Genomic DNA, 20,917 nt, shown 5'->3' on the forward strand with positions numbered 1-20,917 from the left:
ATTCAATGACAAGTCTGTCTGAAAAGATTTAGAAGGAAAAATAAATGGCCTCAACTGTCAGGCATTAAAATGAACGTTACTTTTTCTTTTTTTACAGATGGTATTGTTTTGATTCTTTGTGTTTGAAATTGCTTGGCAAGTAAGAGTTTAAATCTGTGTTTTCAAAAGAGCCACTTCTATAATTCTCAGTCCAAATACTGAATGTGACAGTGGGGTTTCAGTCTGTGGAAGAGGGAAGAGAGAAAGCAAATGGATCTGAGTTATCAGTAGAGCACAGCTTTTCTCTGGAACAAGTAGGATGTGGCAGTGCACAGCAAGGAAAGGGGGGCTAATTGTAAAAGAAAGTTCTCCTTTTTTTTTTTTTTTTTTTGCTTTTATGTCTTTCTAGATCTCCCCAGAAATCTTGTGTAAGGAGGGGATCAGGGTGCACCGTACTGTACAGCAGAGCGGGCAGTTTGTCGTCTGTTTTCCTGGATCCTTTGTGTCTAAAGTGTGTTGTGGCTATAGTGTTTCTGAAACAGTGCACTTTGCTACCACCCAGTGGACAAGTATGGGTTTTAAAACTGCCAAGGTAAGTTGAGAAAAGGAGTTTAAAATGGATTCACTGCCCTGCCATCTAGAACGACAGCAAAACAGACGTTCCAGGATTGTGAGACTAGTACAACTATGTCTGTTCTTGTGAAATATTAAATAAGAAAAAATAAGGGGGGGGGGGAAGAATTCTGCAAGGCATAAGATGATGGAGGGTTTTCAGAAAAATGAGTTAGTAATTGAAAACCAAAAACTTCCGTATATTTGAAAAATTCAGAAGATTATTTGTTATGCCTGCAAAACAGCTTGCCAGGAAGCTTTCAAAAATCCTTAACTACAATATATTGTATTATGCTTGCTAATTTTTTTTAGATGATGTTTTCTAGAACCACTAGAATCTCAGGTATAAGTGTCTGAATAACTGTGCTTGTTAGCCTCTATGATAGGCAGGGCCAATTAATATTCACAGCTGTATTGCCTGTCCTTCTCTACCGCTTCATTCAGGATAAGTTGTTGATCAGGGCATTTTCAATTTTAATTGACTTGAAAATTCTTAGATTCACTGACCAGCCCATATCATATTAAGCTGTAAATAAAACAAAGTTCCTGCTCCCTTTTCACACTACTACCTGATGCAGACTGTCTGCAGAAAGAAATAGCTGATTTTTCCAACCCTCCTGGTCTTGGCTACATTTTTGTGTTCTTGGAGAAAGAATATTTGTGAATAACTGTGCCCTCAATCTCCTGAAACACACTACAGGCTGCAGATGCTGTTTTGGTAGTATTTTATAGCTAAGCCAATAGAAAATTATCATTTACAGCTTCAGGTCAAGTGGTTAGTAAGTAATTAAATATAATATGTCCACACCTACATTTTGGTTCTTTAGGGTTAAGGGAATTCTTCCTGCCTGGTTATGCTAATGTATATTAACTTAGTTTAAAATAAATGGTTATTTTATTACAGATTTATTTTGGGGAAAGGTGGGAATTATATATGTGTGTAGGTAAGGAATGAGAGTTCTGAACTAACCTTTTATGTCTGAAGGTACACAGTTATATTAACTCCATATGTTGTATTTATTGCTCTACCGAACACTCGTTTGATATTGTGAAAATGCCACTCTTGTAAGAGATACAAATGACTATGCAGCAATTAAAAAGCTCTTCTTGGTGCCTCAAATTCTGAAGAACAGTTTCTTTTGATTAACTTTGAGATTTTTACTGGGTAAATAAAACCTAACTGAAAATCCAGCCGATTCTAATCTATCATAACCTACCTTGGAAATGGAAGTCACAGTACTTAGAAACTTCACAAGATCCACAAATATGTTTTTATATCAAAAGAACTCTGGAAACATCTACATTGTTCTTTTCTGTTTTCTTCCTTTTTTTTCCCTCTTCTTTTCCCAAACTATCCTGTAGTCTTAAGTTTCTTAAATTTTGGAAAAGTGGCTTTGGCAAGGCACTTTGTCATTTTAAAAGGCTGATTGAGTTTATGGTTTTCAGAGATTGTTAAAGTTTTGTGTAACTAGCAAGATTCCCCTTTCAGACTGTTAATGAATGCTATGGCAAATAACTGTATCTTACTGTCTTTCAGTTCTGGACAGCAATACTGACAGTTTTCAGCTGTTAGATATATTGACTTTGTTTTTGTTCTGTGATACTGTGACTTCATTTTTATAGTAACTCTATATTACTAAACAATATTGTTTATTTCATGTATTAAATGACTGCTCAATCTTCTTTAATATATGGGAATAAGAAATTCTGCATCTGAAATTGAATTGATTCAAGTTCATAAGGAGTTGGGGTAATTGCCGGAATAACAGGGATGGATCACTTACACCATAGGTAGAACCAAATTGTTGGCACTTAAAAAAAACCACCCCTTGAAATTTCAAATTAAAGGTGAGGAGAAAGCTTTCTGGTATGGCAGAGTGCATAGAATCAGTAAGGTTGGAAGGGACCTCTGGAGATCGTCTAGTCCAGCCTCCAATGTTTGGAATGTCCAAGGAATAACTCCGTATTCTGAAATAAAGCATTGGGCAAATTTGGTAAAGCTTGCTTAGGAAATGGGTCAACAGAAAATTGAACTAAATAAATGCACACTGTTCTACGGGTCCTAGAAATCTGGAAAACAGATTAAATGTTTGGTTTTAAAGGACTTGGTAGTATGAGGCCTACCAGATACTTGATGGAAAGAAGAGAGTAGGCAGGTACTGTAATACAGGAGGAAAAAGTATATAAGAAAGATGGAGTTAGTCATTCTGTTGGTGGAGCACTGTTGTACTTTAAAGAACATTTATCGTCAAATAAACTAAGTTTAACCTTGTCACAAGTGGCAGAATTGGTTTGCACTGATGTTTCAGTCCTAAATATGAAAAGCATACTGTGCTACTTACTGACTGTCTAATAAAGATGCTGGCAGGATCTTTAGATATATCCCCTCCAAAGTTTTAGTTAAGGTTAGGAATGCACTTTTAAAACATATTGCACAATTATTACTCCTTCATTCATATTCTGGAGCACTCTCAGCCTTAACAAACATGATTCCTTTCAGATGGAGCTAAGTGGGAAGTGCATCTGATGTCCTCCAGACACTTGTGGTGTTTTGGCCATGGGACCAGGCTATGCCTGCTCTGAAGAAAAGCCATCAGCACCCACGTACTCTGGGGTTTGGGTCCTTGGCATTGACTGTGTCACTCCACAGATCCACTCCTCCTGCTCCACGCTACTTGATAATGAAACATCATCTGGGCCATCCTATAGAAGATAAGAGATGCTGAGAGGGCAGGAAATGCAATGATAATGGGAAATGCCAATAACCTCCCCCTAGCTAATGGCTGGTTTGATATGTGATGCCAGAACTAAAATGGCTTTAAGGAGCAGCTAATCAGGCAATCTGCATGAGGAGGAGAAGCGAGTATCTTGCTTCTCAGCAATGTATGGAGCTTGGTTCAAAAAATTACTATCAAAGAGCTGCTCTGTGATGGTAAGCAGAGATTATGAACCTTCAAAGAGCAATAAAGGCAAAATAACCACTATTGTGGTGTTGCATTTCAAAAGACAGGCTTGCATAAGAACAGGGAAGTTTGTTAAATTGAGAATGCAGCAGGAAGGGTTAAATGGTTGTAGACACACAGAACTTACTTAAAGATGCCATATTAGAGGATCACAAGAAATGTACTTTGCTTAGCGGGGGGGGGGGAACAAAAAACGTTTCCACCCTTGAAACCATTGAAGGTGAATGTAAAAACACAGTAACGAAAACTAAAAAGAGATTTTGAAGAACAATTTGCTAAAGGCCCTGCCCCCTCCATCCCCCCCCCCCCCCCCCAAAAAAAAAAGAAATGAAAAAGAAGTATATTTAAAGAACGGGAATGGAGGGAATCAACGTGGCTTTTGTAGCAGGGTCATGCCCTGCAAACCTTTTTGAAGGATGTGTGGACAGAAGAGAGCTAGTTGACAGTCTACTAGCATTTCTGGAAGACTTTTGCAAGGTTCTTAAAGAAATTAACCTGCCATAGGTTGAGGGGGAAAGGTTCTTACATGAAAAAAATAACCGTTTTGAGGATTTGCAGAGGACAAGAACAAATGGTCAGTTTTTGTAATGGAAAGAGATCTCTTACTGTGCTTCTCAGGAATTCATACTAAGATCAGTAAGGTTCAACATATCCATAAATAACCTTGAAAAGAAAGTGAATAGCAAAATGAATTCTTCCTACCGAAGATATTAATGACAGCAGAAGTTAAAGCTATGAGGTGTTACAGAAAGATTTAATGATAGCTGTAATTCAGGGTTGAAAATTTTAAATGACTCACTTTTGAGTAAAAAATAATCCTAATATGACAGATAACGGTGATTGGCTCTAAACTAGCTCTTGGCACTCAAGAGAGGTTGTCTTTGAATTGTAATAGGCAGTGCTATGGAGTTGTCAGCTACAGAGACTTAAAAGAAGTCTGAATGTTAGAAATTAAAGGGACAGAATAGAAGACAAAACAACAAAAAATGTCATTATGTCCTTGTGTAGATTCTTGGCGTCTCCATGATTTGAATTCTTTGAATACTATATGAGAGGACTTTTCAACTAGGAAAATTGATGACTGAGAGAAGTATATGATAGAAGGGCCGTGCCACTAGTGGCCGGGAGATCATAACTATGAAATGAATGTTCATTGCTTCATGTAATATTAAAAAATTACTCAAATTATCGAGCAGCAGATCTAAACCAAAGATAAGAAATGTGTTTTAAAATACTTCTCTGCGTATTTCAGTACAGTATGGAAGAGAAAAATATGTGGATTCAGAAATTCTGATAAATACATAGGTACAGTGGGTTGTGTTAAACAGGATGTTTGGAGAGCTAGGAGTCCCTGAGCTGCAGATCAGCAGTGTACTGTGCTTCTGCTGTTCTTGCATCTTTCTGAAGGCATCCACCGTTGCCTCTTACCCTGTCCTGAGGTGTTGCCTGTGAAGGCCTTTGACCTGACTCAGTGTGGCTGTTCTTACACAGCCTCAAATAGGCTGAACAAATCCCACTTGCAACGAAACTTCTTACGGCATTCCCATAAATGGTGGCTGTTCAACCCCAAGCTGGCTTTAGCAAAGAGAATTCTTTGCAAAGAACATTTTTCTTACTTGTGAACCTCTTTTGAATGCTTTTTGGTCTACTAAAGTTACTATATGATGTTACTGCATATATTAGAATTATCACTTCAATCCATGCAATCTGTGCTATTAAAAATGATGAATGATGATATATTGGTTAGGACAAAAGAAGTACCAAGAACATGTAATTAGAATTACAGGAGACTATGAAAAAAATTAAGGTTAAATTTTCTTTTTGTAACATGACTTTGTTTCCGATGAGCAAGTATTTCATGGACTTAATTCTAACCAAAATGGCACCTTCAGACAGTCTTTTTGAAAATTCTTGGACTGTGTATAATACAAACATACCTCTTTAGACACTGGGAATCCGCCAGATTTTGCCCAGCTACAAAGTGAACCAAGAAATTTACCTACACACAATCACTGAAAGGGTTTGGTTGCCAAAAAATAATCATTTCCTATTGACAGAATGAAAGACCTACCTTCAAAAGCTTGCCCAGACAGGAACCAAAACTGAAGCTCTTCCATTTCTCTAGCCTGTTGTCTCTTTTTCCCTCACATCTGTCAGTTCCACTAGCTGTTGTCTTTATTCCTTGAGTACCTATTATGTCTGTGGTGCTTTGGAAGATGCAAAATGAAAACAGTCCCAGCCTTCAACCAGGTTGAAAGAACAGATCTTATTGGATAGTGGAGAGTAAGAATAATCTATTGAACTTAAGTGATCCAGTTACTTTTCTTGGCTACAGCAGGAAAAATGAATCTTTAGGGAGGAAATTTTGAGGTGTGTGTTTGTTTCTCTACGCTAATGGACTGCATACTAATCTATGCATGGGACTTCTTTTTTACTTTCTCTTTCGTAACATCTCTCCTGGTCTTGTCTTTTCCACTGATAGAATATGACTTTTTTTTTTTTTTTTTTTTTTTAAGGGCGGGCATACTTGAAATGTGTAATAGTTAAATATGATGCTGAATACTTAAATTTTGTTTCACTCAATTTGTATATGCAGATTTTGCCTATATTTTCTCTGCATTAAATTTCAAAGTAAAATCTATTAGGAAAAGATTAATACAGATTGATATTTAGTGTAAATGCTATCATAGGTTGTATATCCTTTCTACTGGGAACTTTGAAAGAAAACAATATTAGATATAAGAGGCACAAGGATATTCTTATAGAAAGCAGTTCATTGTGACTGTTTGGGGGCATGTACTTGGCGAAGCCTGTCTTAGGTTTCAGAGTTTTGTTCTGTAAACACATGCATAAAGCACATGCAGAAAACCTTCATTCTTAGTCCTTTCATCAGGAAAAAGAGGCCCAGTTCAACAAAGCACTTGGGCACCTGACCTTCCGCTGAAAGGACTGATTTCTAATTAGTATTGATTTCAGTGTGAAATTAGGATGCCGAATGTAAATTAGGAGCACAATACTTTGCTTATTCTGGACTATTGAAAGCTTTTGCTTTTGCTTATTTTAGAAGATGAGTTTTGTGCTATGCTGAATTCATTCTAGATAATTTTTTATTTCAAAATTGTTCAAAAGTTAATATGGAAATTTTTGTCTCAGGAAATGAAGAGACGACGTATAGCCAAACCATTTTCAATGGAAAAGTTGCTTTATCAGATTGCAACAGCAGAAGCAAAAAAGGAAAATGGACCGACTCTGAGTACGATATCATCACTTCTTGGAGAGCTCAGGTAACGAATTGGGGGCTCGTTCTACCTATTTTGTTTTCATTGACAGACTCCAGAAGTAGGAACGTAAGTAACAGTTTGAGACATACACCTTACAGCTACTAACCAAGCAAAAGCCCAGCAAACATTTTTGAAAACAGCCACACATGGAAGAAGCAATTTCCTTGGCTGTATATGATGTGTGAGTGCCCGTAGTTAGGATGTCTTACTCTAAGAATTCCATACTTCTGGCACCACCAAGAAATTAAAAATATGGAGTTTGACTTGGGTTTTTATTTTATTGGTTTTTGGTGCTAAGAGTCACGATTTCCTGATGTATTGTGAGCTGTGTGGTACCAAGGGGTTGAATGCCCTTTAGTTTTTAACCTGTTGGCATCAGCAGCCACTGTCAATCCATGACAGTAATGGGTTTTGCAGCAGGAACTCTTGTCTTTGGCATCAAGAACTTGATAGTACAGTTGTAGAATGTATTCTTTTTTATAGAGAGGGTATTTTTTTTTTAAGGTTTTGGACAAATAAGCAGCTTATGCATAGGTGATAATGCATTTTGCATTAACACTTCAGTATTCATAAGGAAAAAAACCTTTACATTCCTTTTTCTCTCCACAGTGATTAAGGAAACATGTCTAGGGTTTCTCTTAAGATAGGTTAAAAAAAAAAGAAAATACAATGTTGCCTGGCTTCCTGTGTAATGATCTTCTCTTTTGTTCCCTACCATGTAGTTGCTACCTATCTTTCAAGTTTGTGACAACTGGTACTCGAGATGTCAAGAAAGTTTTGATGAATGGAATCTACAAACTGTATTTAACTAACTAGCATGTTCATTTGGAAAATTTCCAGTGACATACTGAAGGGGAAAACAGCCCATGTGTTGTTTTAGTGTTCAAAAAGAAATGCAAAGAGAAATCCCTTTCCAGGTGTGCTAGACTGCTTTACCTGCAGCTGGTTCGCCTGTGGGAATAATCACTTTCATGTGCATTTTTTTTTTCCTTGAAGAGGAAAAGTCTGCAAGTGCAAAAGGTGAAACAGAAATGTTGGTGCTTGCTGTAAGAACATCCCATCGACCTCTATCAGAGTGGTTCTCAAACTTGTTCATATGTTTAGGTTGGAATTCTCTGGAGGATATCAGTCCTTCCAGGGGCTGCTTATGTAAAACAAAATCTCTCAAAAACAAAACCTGAAAAAATAGCCAAAGTGGAACAGTGCATCATATATTTTTTTGTTTTACTTGTTTGTTCTGTGTCTTTTGCTGCCTCCTCTCCTGTTCTGCTGTTGCTGCTCAGTTTGCCCATGCCATTGGCTTAGCTTGGCTTTCCACCTGTCTTTAGCTGTGTGTGGTGGTGAGGTTTTTTATTCTCCCTTTTCATCTGCTCAGCTCACTCCACGCTTGCTGTCTTCAACTCAGCTCCAACCCAACCTTCTCTCTCTCCTAATGCTGCGTAATTCAGCACAGGAAGTATTGTCCGGGAGTGCGTGAAGGGCAGCTAGGGGGCTTAATCTTTATTCTTAACTGACATCTCCTTTTCCCCCTGGGTATACAGCAGGTCCCTAGTACATCTCTGCCTTCTGATGAAGGTGGCTGTGTTACTCCTGACAGCAAGAACTCCTCTTCCTCAAGGTAGCTTTTGGCAACTTCAGGAATGGTAGTCATGTTAGCCGCATCTCCCGACTCTCCACGCAGCCCTGAACACCCACGGTCCTCCAGGAAGTACTCTGCAGTCCCTAGTTCTCTGTGGAGCAGTTTGAGAACCACTGGTTTGATACAGTGGTCACTTAATATCCTGAGCTAGGTTTTGCCAATTAGATTGCATTTCCGTGGTGCTGGCTGTGCGTCTCTCATCACGCACAGGGAATGGCACCAACCTCCAATGACACTTAGGCTTCACTGCGCGTAGTTAAAGATTTCAGTGATGATCATGGTAAAAGGGTGACTACACATGGCTTTGCAGTGTTACACGGGAATGCCACTTTCTGATTGTATAAAATGTTTACAGGGACACAGAGCTGAGGCAGCGGCGGCAGCTTTACGAGGCAGGTCTCCATTCTTCAGCCCGCTATGGCAGTCATGACAGCAGCAGCACGGGGATGGATGGAAAGAAAAAGCCTCGAAAGTGGTTGCAGTTAGAAACATCAGAGAGGAGGTGTCAGATTTGTCAGCACCTCTGCTATCTTTCCATGGTAAGAAAAATCCTAAGCTGTCTCTATGGTACTGCCACTTCTTTTATTTATGTATTTTAGTAGGCTGTAGGCATTTTAGAGAAAACGTGTGGCTACAGAGTCATCTCTTGCACTATATACAGCATGCAGCAATGTAGATACGATTTTTGCCAGAACCTAAGACAGCAGTGACAGAAGGCAACAGTTATCAGCTAGCTTCCCTTGCCTTGTAAGCAATGCATAAACTCACCCTCAGTCACCCTCTGGCACTCACAAGCGTATCTGTATTGCACTACCAGACATAACTAAGATATGTGTAGGTTACCAATAGTACTAAGTCATGGCAGAACAGTTCTCAGGAAGGGCTAGTAGCTCAAATATATGCACTGAGTCTCAGGCAAGTGGATACAGCCCGTGCTGCTATAGTTTCCCTGCAAGCTGAATTGCAGGATAGATGCATCCTATCCTACCTGTCCAGCTAAGATCCTGTTTGAAAATGTTGTCACAGCAGGTAGAACAACTTCAAAAGCCACTACGCAATTACTTCTACAAATAAAGTTTATAGGTGTGACTTTTACACTTTTTTTTGCTGCATGCAGAACAGTTAGGAGTACAGAAATGTCATTAAAAATACAAGCCCCTCCCACAACCTTTTGCATCTCCCATTTTCCAAGAAAAGATATTTTAAATAAATATACTGCCGTTTGTGTGAGAGTCCACTAACTCCTCTTTTTTGTCATGTTTGTATATTTGGTTATAAACATTAGGGATTTTTTGATAGAAATACAGTGTTCCCAGTAAGGAAATGGAGCCGTTTCCCTTCCTAGGCTAGAATATGCTGAGTTTAGACAAGTCTTTAGACTACTGAGCAGCTAAGACATGTTTAAGAAGCATTAATCTGAAGTAACATTAAAATGAGGGGATTTTTTAATACTAATTCTGGTCAACTTACTCTGTAGACAATAATGTGTAAATGTAATCAAAGGAAGAGTTTTTCCTTGTCAACCTTAACAGTAACGAGGGGCAAAAAGTCAACTTGTTTGTCAGCTCCCAAGTTGAACTTACTTGTAGGTTTAGCATCTACCTAAATGAGCAAATGTGACCTCTACTGAATGAGACAGTAGCTAAGAAACCCTGTGGCTGAGCTTCTGCTTTTATCCTTATTCAAGACAGCATTTAAACTGCTGCTTTCCATAAATCTTTACCAGTAAATTCCAGCAAACCTTTATACATATTTCATTGTTTGGATTAATTGCTCACTACTTGTGATTTGTTTTTCATTAATCATTGTTTGCCAGGGTTAGCATTCAAAAAGGGATATGCACTTTCTGCTTCTTAGCCCGTTTTGGATCATATCACACAATGTATACTACTTCCTACTTATTCCTCCTTCCACCAAATTGTAGTGCTGAAGAACTTACTGAACATTTTTTCCTTCTATGTTTTTGATAGGTTGTACAGGAGAATGAAAATGTTGTCTTCTGCTTGGAGTGCGCCCTGCGGCATGTGGAAAAACAGAAGTCTTGTCGGGGACTGAAAATGATGTATCGTTATGATGAGGTCTGTACAATATAGCTTTGTGATGCTAGTTAGCTTTGATTTTAAAAACTTGGAGTTAGACTTCATGCTTCCTTTGGCCACCCAGGACCTCAGGAGACTGTTTTCTCTTTTTTTGGTGTGGGAAGAAGGTCCTTTATGACAATCTAAGTAGAAGAAATGGAGAGGGAAATAGGATTGCAAAGATGAAACCTGAAGCATAAACAGCATGATTAAGTGTTAGGAAACAGAGATGCCATTTAATGCTTTGAGGTGCTGTAAACCATGAAGATGTGCTTTTGGTTGGTCTATTTATGGTAACTTCTAAGCTTTGTGATAACTTCTGTCTCTTGCTAACTGAAAGTACACTCTGAGGTACTCCAGTCCAGCCAGAAACTTCTCTAGGGCAATCTTGTAGAGTACTTACAGATGTGAGGTCCAGTAATGATTTGAGGCAAATATGAGACTATATAATCAGCAGAGAATGCACATGGGTGATGTAGGATAGCCCAGGATTCTGGGCTAATGCTACTTTACAATACAGTCAAGTAATGTGCTTTATGTTTCTAGTTAGCTCCTGAGCTGTGGAAAACCACCATGGGATGCAACAGAGGTAAAGGGGAAGACGGAGACAGGGAACAAAGGAGCCTTTTATTGTTAGCTTAAGCTGTGGATAGTGAAGCACTGAAAGAATTTATAAAAGCAGCTCTTAATGATCAGTACAGGACTGGTCACATTTTGAGGCAGATGTCTCTGCAGCTTCTAATGCATCAGCATAGAGGTATAGAAAAAAAAATATCTGACTAAGCCTGGGTAAGATCTTGCCATTGTGATTTTGTTTTTAATTGCAGGACTCTGTTCTAGTATCAGATACTGTAGGTTACAAACAGGTACAATCTAGGAAGGCCAGACAGATGAGGCAGACTTTGTAAGGTGATAAACACAGAAGAGTTTCAGGAGATTCTTCAGCAATTTTAATGTTTCTTTTATTCTTGAGATTATTCAGCCCCTATCTCCCATGCTTGCTCAGAACTGTTAATTCTGTTGAGGTTTTCAGAGACAATCTTTTCACCAGAATCACATAAAATAATTACTTTTGCTAGCTTTCATGATTTAGGCAGCAAAAAGCTGTCATTAAGTTTCTACATCTGAAAAATACTAAACATATGCCTGGGGGCATACAAAACAGGTTTTTTTTTTGTTTTTTGGGGGGAGGGATGTGAATATTGGAGATCTGCACGTCAAATGTCATCTGCTAGATGTCAAATGTCATCTGTTAGATATATTTAACTGTTAGATATAATTAATTAAATCATTATTTCAACTTTGCACAAAAAAAACTTCTCAAAATTCTTAACAGAACAACACAGTTCAAAAACATTTTGCACACCCCAAACTTCAGCAAATCACTTAATGTAATGAAATGCGTAAAACTGGTGATGTAACCAAACCACTTTGGTGTGCAGTTCAACTCTTGCCTCCTGTTCATCATGGTACTACGGACTTGCAGCCCTTTTTCTGAGTGGCAGCAGGCAAGGCTCTCACTATGCACTGACAGAGCATAGTCACATGGTCTGAGCACTTGGACAGAGATCCTAAAAGGCAGTAAACCAAAAAGTAGCATCCCATAACCAGTGACAACAATCTCACAAAGAAGATGCAGGATCTTTCCCCTAAATTTTAAAGAAATATTTAGTAAATGGTAAGTGATAAGCAGTCTTACCTGTGAAGTACCACATTTATTACACTGTTGAGTAGTGTGTTTTACATAGTGTCTGAAGAAAATTTCTGACCCTGCTGAAGTAGCTTTGCAGCCCTGCTTCTTTCATTCTTGCCCAGTTCTCTAAAAACTCAGTGGCCAGACCTTAGACTGTTCTAGTTCTGTGGCTGGATACTGTCTTTTAAGCTGGAAGTGGGGAAGCTTCAGGAAAGGTAGTTATTCAGAATACTGCATAGTAATTATTACCAAAATCTTGGCTGTGAAATAGTAGAATAGAGCCAAACTTCTGCATAGTTTACAAATAAATAGATTTTCTTCCGCAGTTTGGCACTTTAAATCCACAAGGCAGCACTACTTCTATGTGTACTGGAAGTAACTGGAAAAAAAGAAATTGCTAATTTGTGTTTTTTTAACTCTTCCTGAACAGGAACAAATAATCAGTCTAGTCAATCAAATCTGTGGAAAAGTATCTGGTAAAAATGGCAGCATTGAGAACTGTATCAGCAAGCCTACACCAAAAAGAGGACCTCGTAAGAGAGCAACAGTTGACGTGCCATCATCTAGGCTTTCATCCTCCAGTTCATCCAAAAGTGCTTCAAGTTAATCCTGAAGATGCCAACACTCTCATTTTGTCAATTTATATATATTTTTTGTAATTATTATACCATAGTTTGGAGTACTTGCTGTAGAATACAAGCTGTCTTTGCACTAGCTCTAAAGAAGATTTTCTTCTGGTTTTAGAGAACTAATTTTGTTTTAGCATTAAACTGTTGAATTTTTTTTTGTACTTAGGATAGATAGATACAGCAGTCAGATTTTTTTAAACTGCCGTATGTTCACTGTTTTAAAACCGGCAAGGGGCTGATAAAATATTAATTTGTATTGTCCCTATGGCTGAAAAAAAATAAAAAGCCTTTTTGGTAACTGTGAAAAAAAGGCTTTTAACCCATTTTTGAATAGGTTAAAGTTTGATGTCTTTTATAATTTGTTCTCCAGTCATGTGAGCAGATTTTTCTAGAGAGAAAAGGGATAGGAGACAAAACTTGAAAGAAATTGCTTTACTTTGGCTGTCTTTTATTCTGTCACGGCAAGATGAGTTTTGTAATTTTTTAAATTGGAGAATACACACTTTCTTTGGGAGGTTATGGCAGCTGAAGCTGGACTTTGTTTCCTAACTGTAGGCAAAAGGAGGAGATTTGGAGTATGTTCTCTTTTACCAGCACATCACTATGCATCTGTTTTGAGGGGGAAAAATAAAAAATAAAAAATAAAAATAAAAAAGAGAAGGAAAAAAGACTGCCTGCCTTGAGGAGTCATGTGAGGGAAAACTGTGCCTGATTTCATTAGGAAATCCATTCTGTTATTTTTTGGTGCTGTTGGCTACTTTATCAAAAACCCTTCAATAGCATCCTTTAAAAAAAAAAGAAAAAAGAAAAAAAAAAAGTGATTGAAGCCATAAGTGCTTCTTTGTCATAGACGTGCAATCTTTCTAACATTCCATTTCCATTCCACTGCTGTTTTTCACACCGTACACAGTCAAGCATTAATTTTTGTTTTGAATTTGTTTCATTATATGATCACTTTTAGAGCCACTAGCAGGTCTGCATTTTTCCTTTGAATGTGAAAATGCATTTGCTTTCATCTTGTCTATTTTTCTCTTCATGTTGTAACAAAAAAAAAAAATCACACCTTTTGTACATATGCCTGTAAATTTTTTTAAATACTTGAGCCTTTTCTTGGGGTGGGGGGAGGGATGGCAAAGAGACAAGATGAAGAAAAGCCTTACGTTTCACTTTCTTCATCGGTTGGATTGGATGCTTACAGGGTTTTTCTTGTAACATTTATAAGTGCTGCTTACATCACTGAACAACAACAAAAAATAATAATGGAGTAGCTGTTGCCCTTTTCTGGTTGTGTGTACAGTATGTGTGGAATAAAAAAGGGAAAATGTTTTCACAAACTGTTTTGTTTCATAATTGAATTCAACAATACCGTAGCTACCCATATTGCACTGAGCTTGCCAGTGGTAACTGTCAGGAAAGTCCTATAATACAATTTGTTGGTTGTTGTTGCAGAAGACTGAACTGTTTTGGAATATTTAACAATAACATAAACAGAGTCAAGTGTTTTCAAATGTGGTTGTCTGGTTTTTATGGCCTTGCTGTGTACTTTTCCCTCTTGACAGTAAACTTCTGACTATGGCTTACAGTTTGACATTTAATTTATTAGCGCTGCTCTGCTCTCTTTCCTTGTAAGGAAAGACTTCATGTTGTTTATTGCCAGTTTTTGTTTACTTTCCAGGTTTGTACTACAAGGTTTAATAAAAAAACAAAACTTTTTTGGACATTTTGTTTGTCTTCTGGAAGTGAGTAAAGTAGATGCTTTCAAGAAAGATTTTCAACAAACTCATTGTTAAATACATTGTAAATACAGAACTGTAGGTAGGCTCCTAGTTTTCATTTCCCAAAGTGAGGTCAGGAAACACTCTGTCAGGTGTATCCTTAAGGAACCTGGCCACTTACCACCTGGCTAGCAGCAGGAGAGACCTCATTCCCACCCATTAATTTTGTCAGGGCAGATCTTTGGGGAGGGATCTATATCACGACTCATCCTTTTACTTACTTGCACTGTTTTTGATTACATTCCTTTCCTCAGTGCATGAAGAGCAGGAGCCAGAAGACTTCTTGAGGTAGAGCAGATCCCTGCAAATACAGTGCGAGACTCGACAAAAAACAGGTGTTAGGTTCAGACCTTAACATTTTAGAAGCAAGAAAGTGACTGCAGGAAAAAAAAAATATGGGAGGTAAGATGATGACTATCAGTTTTAAATTTTGTAAAATGTATGCACTTAATTCCTATGTTGCTCAGGTTTATTTCCCTTAAATTGCTGGTTCGCATCAGTGTCATGAAAAACAAGTTACTGTGGAAGAAGTAAATTACACTGGTACTCAATATAAATAATCAGTTTTTCTACTTGTTGATTTAGTCTCCTTTGTTCACTGTCATGGAGAAAATATATGGGTAATCAAGTAGAAGACATGGTTGGGATAGAAATACTTTATTTCATCTGAAGAGAGGAGTAAGTCCATACAATACTAAGATAACTGCTCCACGAGGAGTGTAACATTTCAGTATGTATCTCTCCTCCTTTTCAATTTCTGAGGTTTTTCCTTAACACCTAAGATGATTGATAACTAAGTTGGTCCTGAATAAGAAGTGTGAGAGAGTAGACACTGCTGCATTAGTAGACAAAGGTAGTAGGCAGACAGTAGAGAGTAAAGAGTAGAAAATAACTTTTTGGTTGGAGCCTAAATCTTCAATTGCAGCTGCTGAAAACATGCAAGAAACAATTTGGGTTCAGTACTATACATCAGCTCTAAATATTTCCAATCAGTCATTTAAACCTTAGTGGTCAAAGAAACTTATCTTCCCCCCTTTAATTCTTTTATACATAGTATATACAGAAGTTGTACTACTCCCCTGAGCCCCAAGACTACTGTTAAAGTGTGTGTGCTTTAGGCAATTTTTTTAAAAACCAACCTCCACATGACTGGCAATCTTGTAAAAATGTTGTATTACTAGTAAAAAGATCTGGCTGTTATGATTGGTTAGCAAATTGTTACACAGACAAGCGCTTCATTCATTTGTTCATTCATTCAAAAGTCATTCTTAAAGGATATGGTATTAAGATTCAAATGGTTTGAGAGTCACTTTCATCACTAACATCTGAAGCACCCTTTCTTTCAGTAGTTACAGCAGCAAGAGCAGTGTCCACTTGAACTTCCTCTTCATCAGACTGAATAACTGGGGACTCTCCTTCACTTGCATCTTGGCTGGCAGAATCAGTACAGGTTGATGACAATGAAGACAGTTTCTGTCGCAATTCGGACTGGCTTGGAACCTGAAGACTTATCTCATTCACATAGGTGTTGGAGTCTGGCCCTTAGAGTTGGAAAAAGAAAACAAAAAAGAGAGAAAAATCAAGCTGTGGCTCAACAAATAAATTGGTAAGTAAGTACATTAAGTGAGCTCGTGAGTTGCATTCAGGCTGCTCTGCTGCTTTTGCAAAATCTCCTAAGACAGCAAAACAAAATACAAAGCTGCCTATTGGCTTTTCACAAGCCGATTTAAGCCACAAGGTTGCTTTAGTCTGGGTCTGATTGTATGTTTGTTTGTCTGTCTTTCTAGTATTTCTAATACTTTAGATCAAATAAGCTTAGATAGCAGAAGTATTAAGTAAGTCCTGATTCTAAGAGTCATAGCTGATGACATAGTTTGCCTCTTAGCCAAGACCATTTAATCCTCCTAATTCTGACTTTTGATGAAGGCTGTTCAGCATCTGCTGAGAGTCATCACCAGTAGAAAAATTCTCCTAACAAGCTTTGTCCAACAGAAGGACATGAATTAACCTGACTGAAATTTAAAAATCTAACTAAAAGAGATAGATAGGCAATATTGGTAATATTTGTAATCTCCCGTTTTGATTGAGAACAAAGATGCATAAACAAAACAAAACTTTGCCTGAAGTATCAAAGAATTCCTTTGGTAAAGCTGTATCATAGCTCAAGTGCACAGAAATGGCATTTTTAAGACTCCATCTGCTCTTTCTTACTCAAAAAGACATTTTTTTCCTAAGCAAATTCAGTTTAACGGTGTTTGCAGTTTAAGGGTCAGATTTCAAATTTCAAGTCTCTTCCTTAGACACTTCCTGGAAGTAAGAATGGAAAATGGAGACATCTAAACTCTCTTTCCATGCAATCCACCACAGGGCCCTTTTATTATTTATCTGCTAGGCCCGGCAAGTATGTCTCTATAGTTAGGGGACCTGACTTACTTAGGTGCTGAGTAACCTTAGTGAGAAAATGATCTTAAAAATCCAATGGGATTTTATACAATTTGTAAAATATGTTTTCAAGAGGGACAGATGGAAATGAGCAGATCACTGTGCCCTGCACCTCTGCTAAGGCTGGCTTCAGAGCAGTTGACAATTCATTGTTCTCACGGGTCTTATCAAGCATCCCAGTGTTGATTTAAAAAAAAAATTGTTTTTAAACAATAGCACTTGGGAGCAACAGGATATTGTTGTACGAGACACTGTAAGGTATGCTAAATGTTGCTCAGGCACATTTCTTGAAACAGGCTATTCTGGACTTAAACTTGGACAGTGAGTAGCCCTGTACGTGACATTGCCCTAGCCTCTGTGGGAGACAGGAACTCCACAGGTCTACGTGCATTGAGCACATCTCTAGTTTAAACAGAAGTCCATAAAGACACAGTACAACATTCAAAAGTCTGGACTGAAAACACCCTGCCACTCCAACGTACTCTGTCAGTTCAGAATGTCTAGCCGGTCTATTAAGTTGCTTCTTCATGTTAATACGAGAATACACTGAACACAAGTGGTATTACAAAGATACTATCAGAACACAGAACTGTTTTAAAGGACATCTATCATTATTCTGTGCACACCAGCATGCATAGATGACCTTACTTAAAACTGAATGCACAAGGGAGGAGTGTTCCAGAGTGGCACAGGTGCATAAGCTTTTTAGGATAATTTGCAGACTGTAGTGAAAAGTTGCTAAACCAATGCCCATAAAGTAGCACAATTTATAGCAAGGCAAATTTGAACTTATTTTTGTTTTTACCAGTTATTAGAATAACTTACCTGCATTGTGTGGTGTTCAGTAAAATTATAAAACACATCTCTCCCTGACAAACCCAGTTCTCCACTGACAGCAAAATGAAGAATTGTTATGTTTAAATCATCTCACTTTTCTGAGAATGAGGACTAGTGTATATCTGACTTGATACTAGAATACAAGGTCCCTTAAGTAAGCACAAAAATCCTTTCTAAGTCAAAGTGAAATGAATCATCTGGAACCACAAAAATAAGATTCACAACACTGTAACACTATAGTAGTACCATCTGTAGGGGAGTAAGTCTTGATGCAAACCTGTCCAGCCTCTTTGCTAAGATTAAAGTGCGAGAACATTACAGCACTAGCATATTATATTACAGGGTGTGCACACATATATATATGTATGTATATACTAAAAAAAATATATAAAAAGATATAAAATATACAAAATATGAAATATAAAATCTATACACAACATTTATACATACACGGTAATAAATAATTTTATTACAGCAGAAAATAATGTAGCTTTTCTAAAAGCTAATATTTTTTAAAAAATCAATTGCATTTAATGGTTTCTGCACTTCCTTAAATAGTCCAGTTATGCTGTTTTTGGAAGATTAAGCTGAGAAATGAAACCTCTTTGTCCAGCATCTGTTAGAAATCCAACAAGGGGAAACAGTCCTAGATCTTGTAATAAGTAAGTTGCACGCTCAAACAATGATCAACAGCCATGAATAGAATGCCTACCTAAAGCCAGGCATGTGAATTTATCTTTTGCAATAGAAACTAGAAACCTTGGTGGTTAAGTATGCATTGACTACTCTCTGTAAGTTTTTCATGTTTACAGCAGGTAACAATCACTTTTACATAGGGCAGAAGAAAATTACCCCATGATATTCTTCACTTTTTTCTTTAAATTCTATCCTTGATTTTGTGATATGTAAAGTGCCTTGTTTCTTCATTACTTGTTATTTTGGTTGTTTTAGGAAAAGACATTTTAGTACTAAAATAAGCTTTTAATTTAGAAAAATTATTTCCCTGGTGCATAAGTATCCAGGATTACTAATTGTCTGCCATGAGCATATTTTTTATCATGCTGCAGCTTGCCAAATTCTAAATCTGATTTTGTTCATCACAACACAAATAAACCCTCTGCATTAAGATTAATTTTATCCAAGTTACCTAACTTTACAATAAGAAGGCTATAAAGAGCTGCACTATCAGAATCACTCTTTCAAGCTTCCAGAACGTTTTCATGTATTAGATACGGACCACTGTGTTCAGTCAGGTTGCTGAACATCTCGTTAACAATCTCAAATGACAAAGCTGGCCAAAGCTGACCCAGATGTCTTTTAAAATGCCAAATTTAAGACAAAGTCTAAGAAAGCATTTTCAAAAACACAAACCCAACTTCAACAACCTAACTTTCTGTTCATGTTTGGTTTGTTAAGGCATCCCATAGCAACTTCATATCAAAGATCCGGAGAAGCAGATTCTTCTCTTACACCAGAAAGCAATATATAACTCATCACCTAGCCATATCGTGACAAAAATGACATGAAGCTATAGTGACTATAGAAAAAGACACATGACCATAAGCTTTGCAGCAAGCTTTTCTATATTGCAACTAACTTTAATCTTTTCAAAGCTGATTAAGTATTTTTTACTATCTATGTAAAGTACAGTGTTTTGTGAGATAACAGCATCCATTACACATAAAAGCAATTCTGTTGATTTATCACTTTGTCTGTAAGCACACTGTCATTACTAGTAACATACCTAGCATGGGAGAAAGCATATTATTGTCCTCGCCTCCCGAGTTTAAAAAGACATCAAGTGCTTCTTGGTCAGACATGTCCATTAGGTCCATCTGTTCCAGCATGTCCACATTCACTTCCATGGAAGACATACTTCCAATTGGTTCTGTAGTGAAAACAGTGCAGTGAGCAAACTCACAATCAACTACATGATGTTATTACCTATGAAAGCTTTAATAGCTACTATAATTGTGTGTATTTGTTAGAATTAAACTAGCTAAGGAATGAGCACACTCACATCAGATAACTGCTTAGCAGCAATCTCAGCCCAAAGCCAAGAGTTCTCTGTGCAATTTTTTTTTTTTTTTTTTTGCAAAACTAACGACCATCACTGCTCTTGTAAAACACATTTTTAGCAATAATGTTTACAATGCAATACTATCAGAAACATGCTAAGATTAGGCTCAGGGGCCAAGTTTTAAACTTTGCATTTTGCAACGCTCCTCCAATTTCTTCAATTAAAGGTCTTTTTAACAGAGAAGAAATATATTTAAGCACACGCTCACTAAATGTCCATATAAAAGGAACATGAAAATTCAGAAAATTAATGTTAACAGAGAGCAGCCATTCCTTTTCTTTCTTCAGTCTTTCTATCAAGTGACAATAGGATGCAAAGCCTAAGCTGATGCCAATATCTTCTCCCAGCATAAGGATTTCACATCACATTTCACACATAAACAAACTATTCATTATTTTTAGGATAATACCTACAATTCACATGGGAATTAAATGCTTGGATGAACATCATCTTCCTTGAATAAAAAAGGATACACACAGAGCAGGTACACAAGTACACAAATTTAAGTCCAGCTGCTATACTTGTAATATCAAATATTGTAATTAACAATTTAACAGTCTACATAAGTTTAACAATCACACTATTAAAAGCCTTCATATGTGAACTGAGGTGAAATCCTGTAATCTTACCATTTTTTTTCCAAATATATTACAGCTCTGTCTCTTACGCATACTGGAGGCTCAAATCTTTCTTTAAAAATACGATCTCTGCAGGTTCTGCATTATTCTGCAAAGTTTAGAAAATGAGGTACCCATCTCTCTAACAAAGCAATGTGTAAAGCCGCAGTAGTGACACTGCCCACTTTAAGGGTAAGTGAACTATATATACAGAAAGTGGACAATCCAAATTCAATTCCTTCCTCAGAGCAAAGGATTTCAAAACTTACATATGTTGCTTCCCATAAGATTG

At 37.3% G+C, this 20,917-nt stretch overlaps 2 protein-coding genes across 5 annotated transcripts in view; one reads left to right on the plus strand and one right to left on the minus strand.

The window, feature by feature from the left end:
- JARID2 (jumonji and AT-rich interaction domain containing 2) overlaps positions 1-14,584 on the plus strand; it is a 228,358-nt gene extending 213,774 nt beyond the window's left edge. For all 4 annotated transcript variants that reach the window (XM_062569927.1, XM_062569925.1, XM_062569926.1 and 1 more), the window contains 5 exons: positions 389-571; positions 6,708-6,838; positions 8,830-9,013; positions 10,445-10,552; positions 12,676-14,584. In XM_062569927.1, the coding sequence (XP_062425911.1) occupies positions 389-571; positions 6,708-6,838; positions 8,830-9,013; positions 10,445-10,552; positions 12,676-12,852 (783 nt within the window). In that variant the 3' untranslated portion in view covers positions 12,853-14,584. The remainder of the gene's footprint in view (positions 1-388; positions 572-6,707; positions 6,839-8,829; positions 9,014-10,444; positions 10,553-12,675) is intronic.
- A 706-nt stretch (positions 14,585-15,290) lies between these two features.
- Positions 15,291-20,917, minus strand: part of DTNBP1 (dystrobrevin binding protein 1) — a 75,384-nt gene continuing 69,757 nt past the window's right edge. The window contains exons 9-10 of the mRNA XM_062569929.1: positions 19,673-19,816; positions 15,291-16,190 (exon numbers count right to left, since the gene is read on the minus strand). Of these exons, the coding sequence (XP_062425913.1) occupies positions 15,940-16,190; positions 19,673-19,816 (395 nt within the window). The 3' untranslated portion in view covers positions 15,291-15,939. The remainder of the gene's footprint in view (positions 16,191-19,672; positions 19,817-20,917) is intronic.

This window comes from Rhea pennata, chromosome 2 (assembly GCF_028389875.1).
Source record: "Rhea pennata isolate bPtePen1 chromosome 2, bPtePen1.pri, whole genome shotgun sequence".
In the NCBI taxonomy this organism is placed as follows: Eukaryota; Metazoa; Chordata; class Aves; order Rheiformes; family Rheidae; genus Rhea; species Rhea pennata.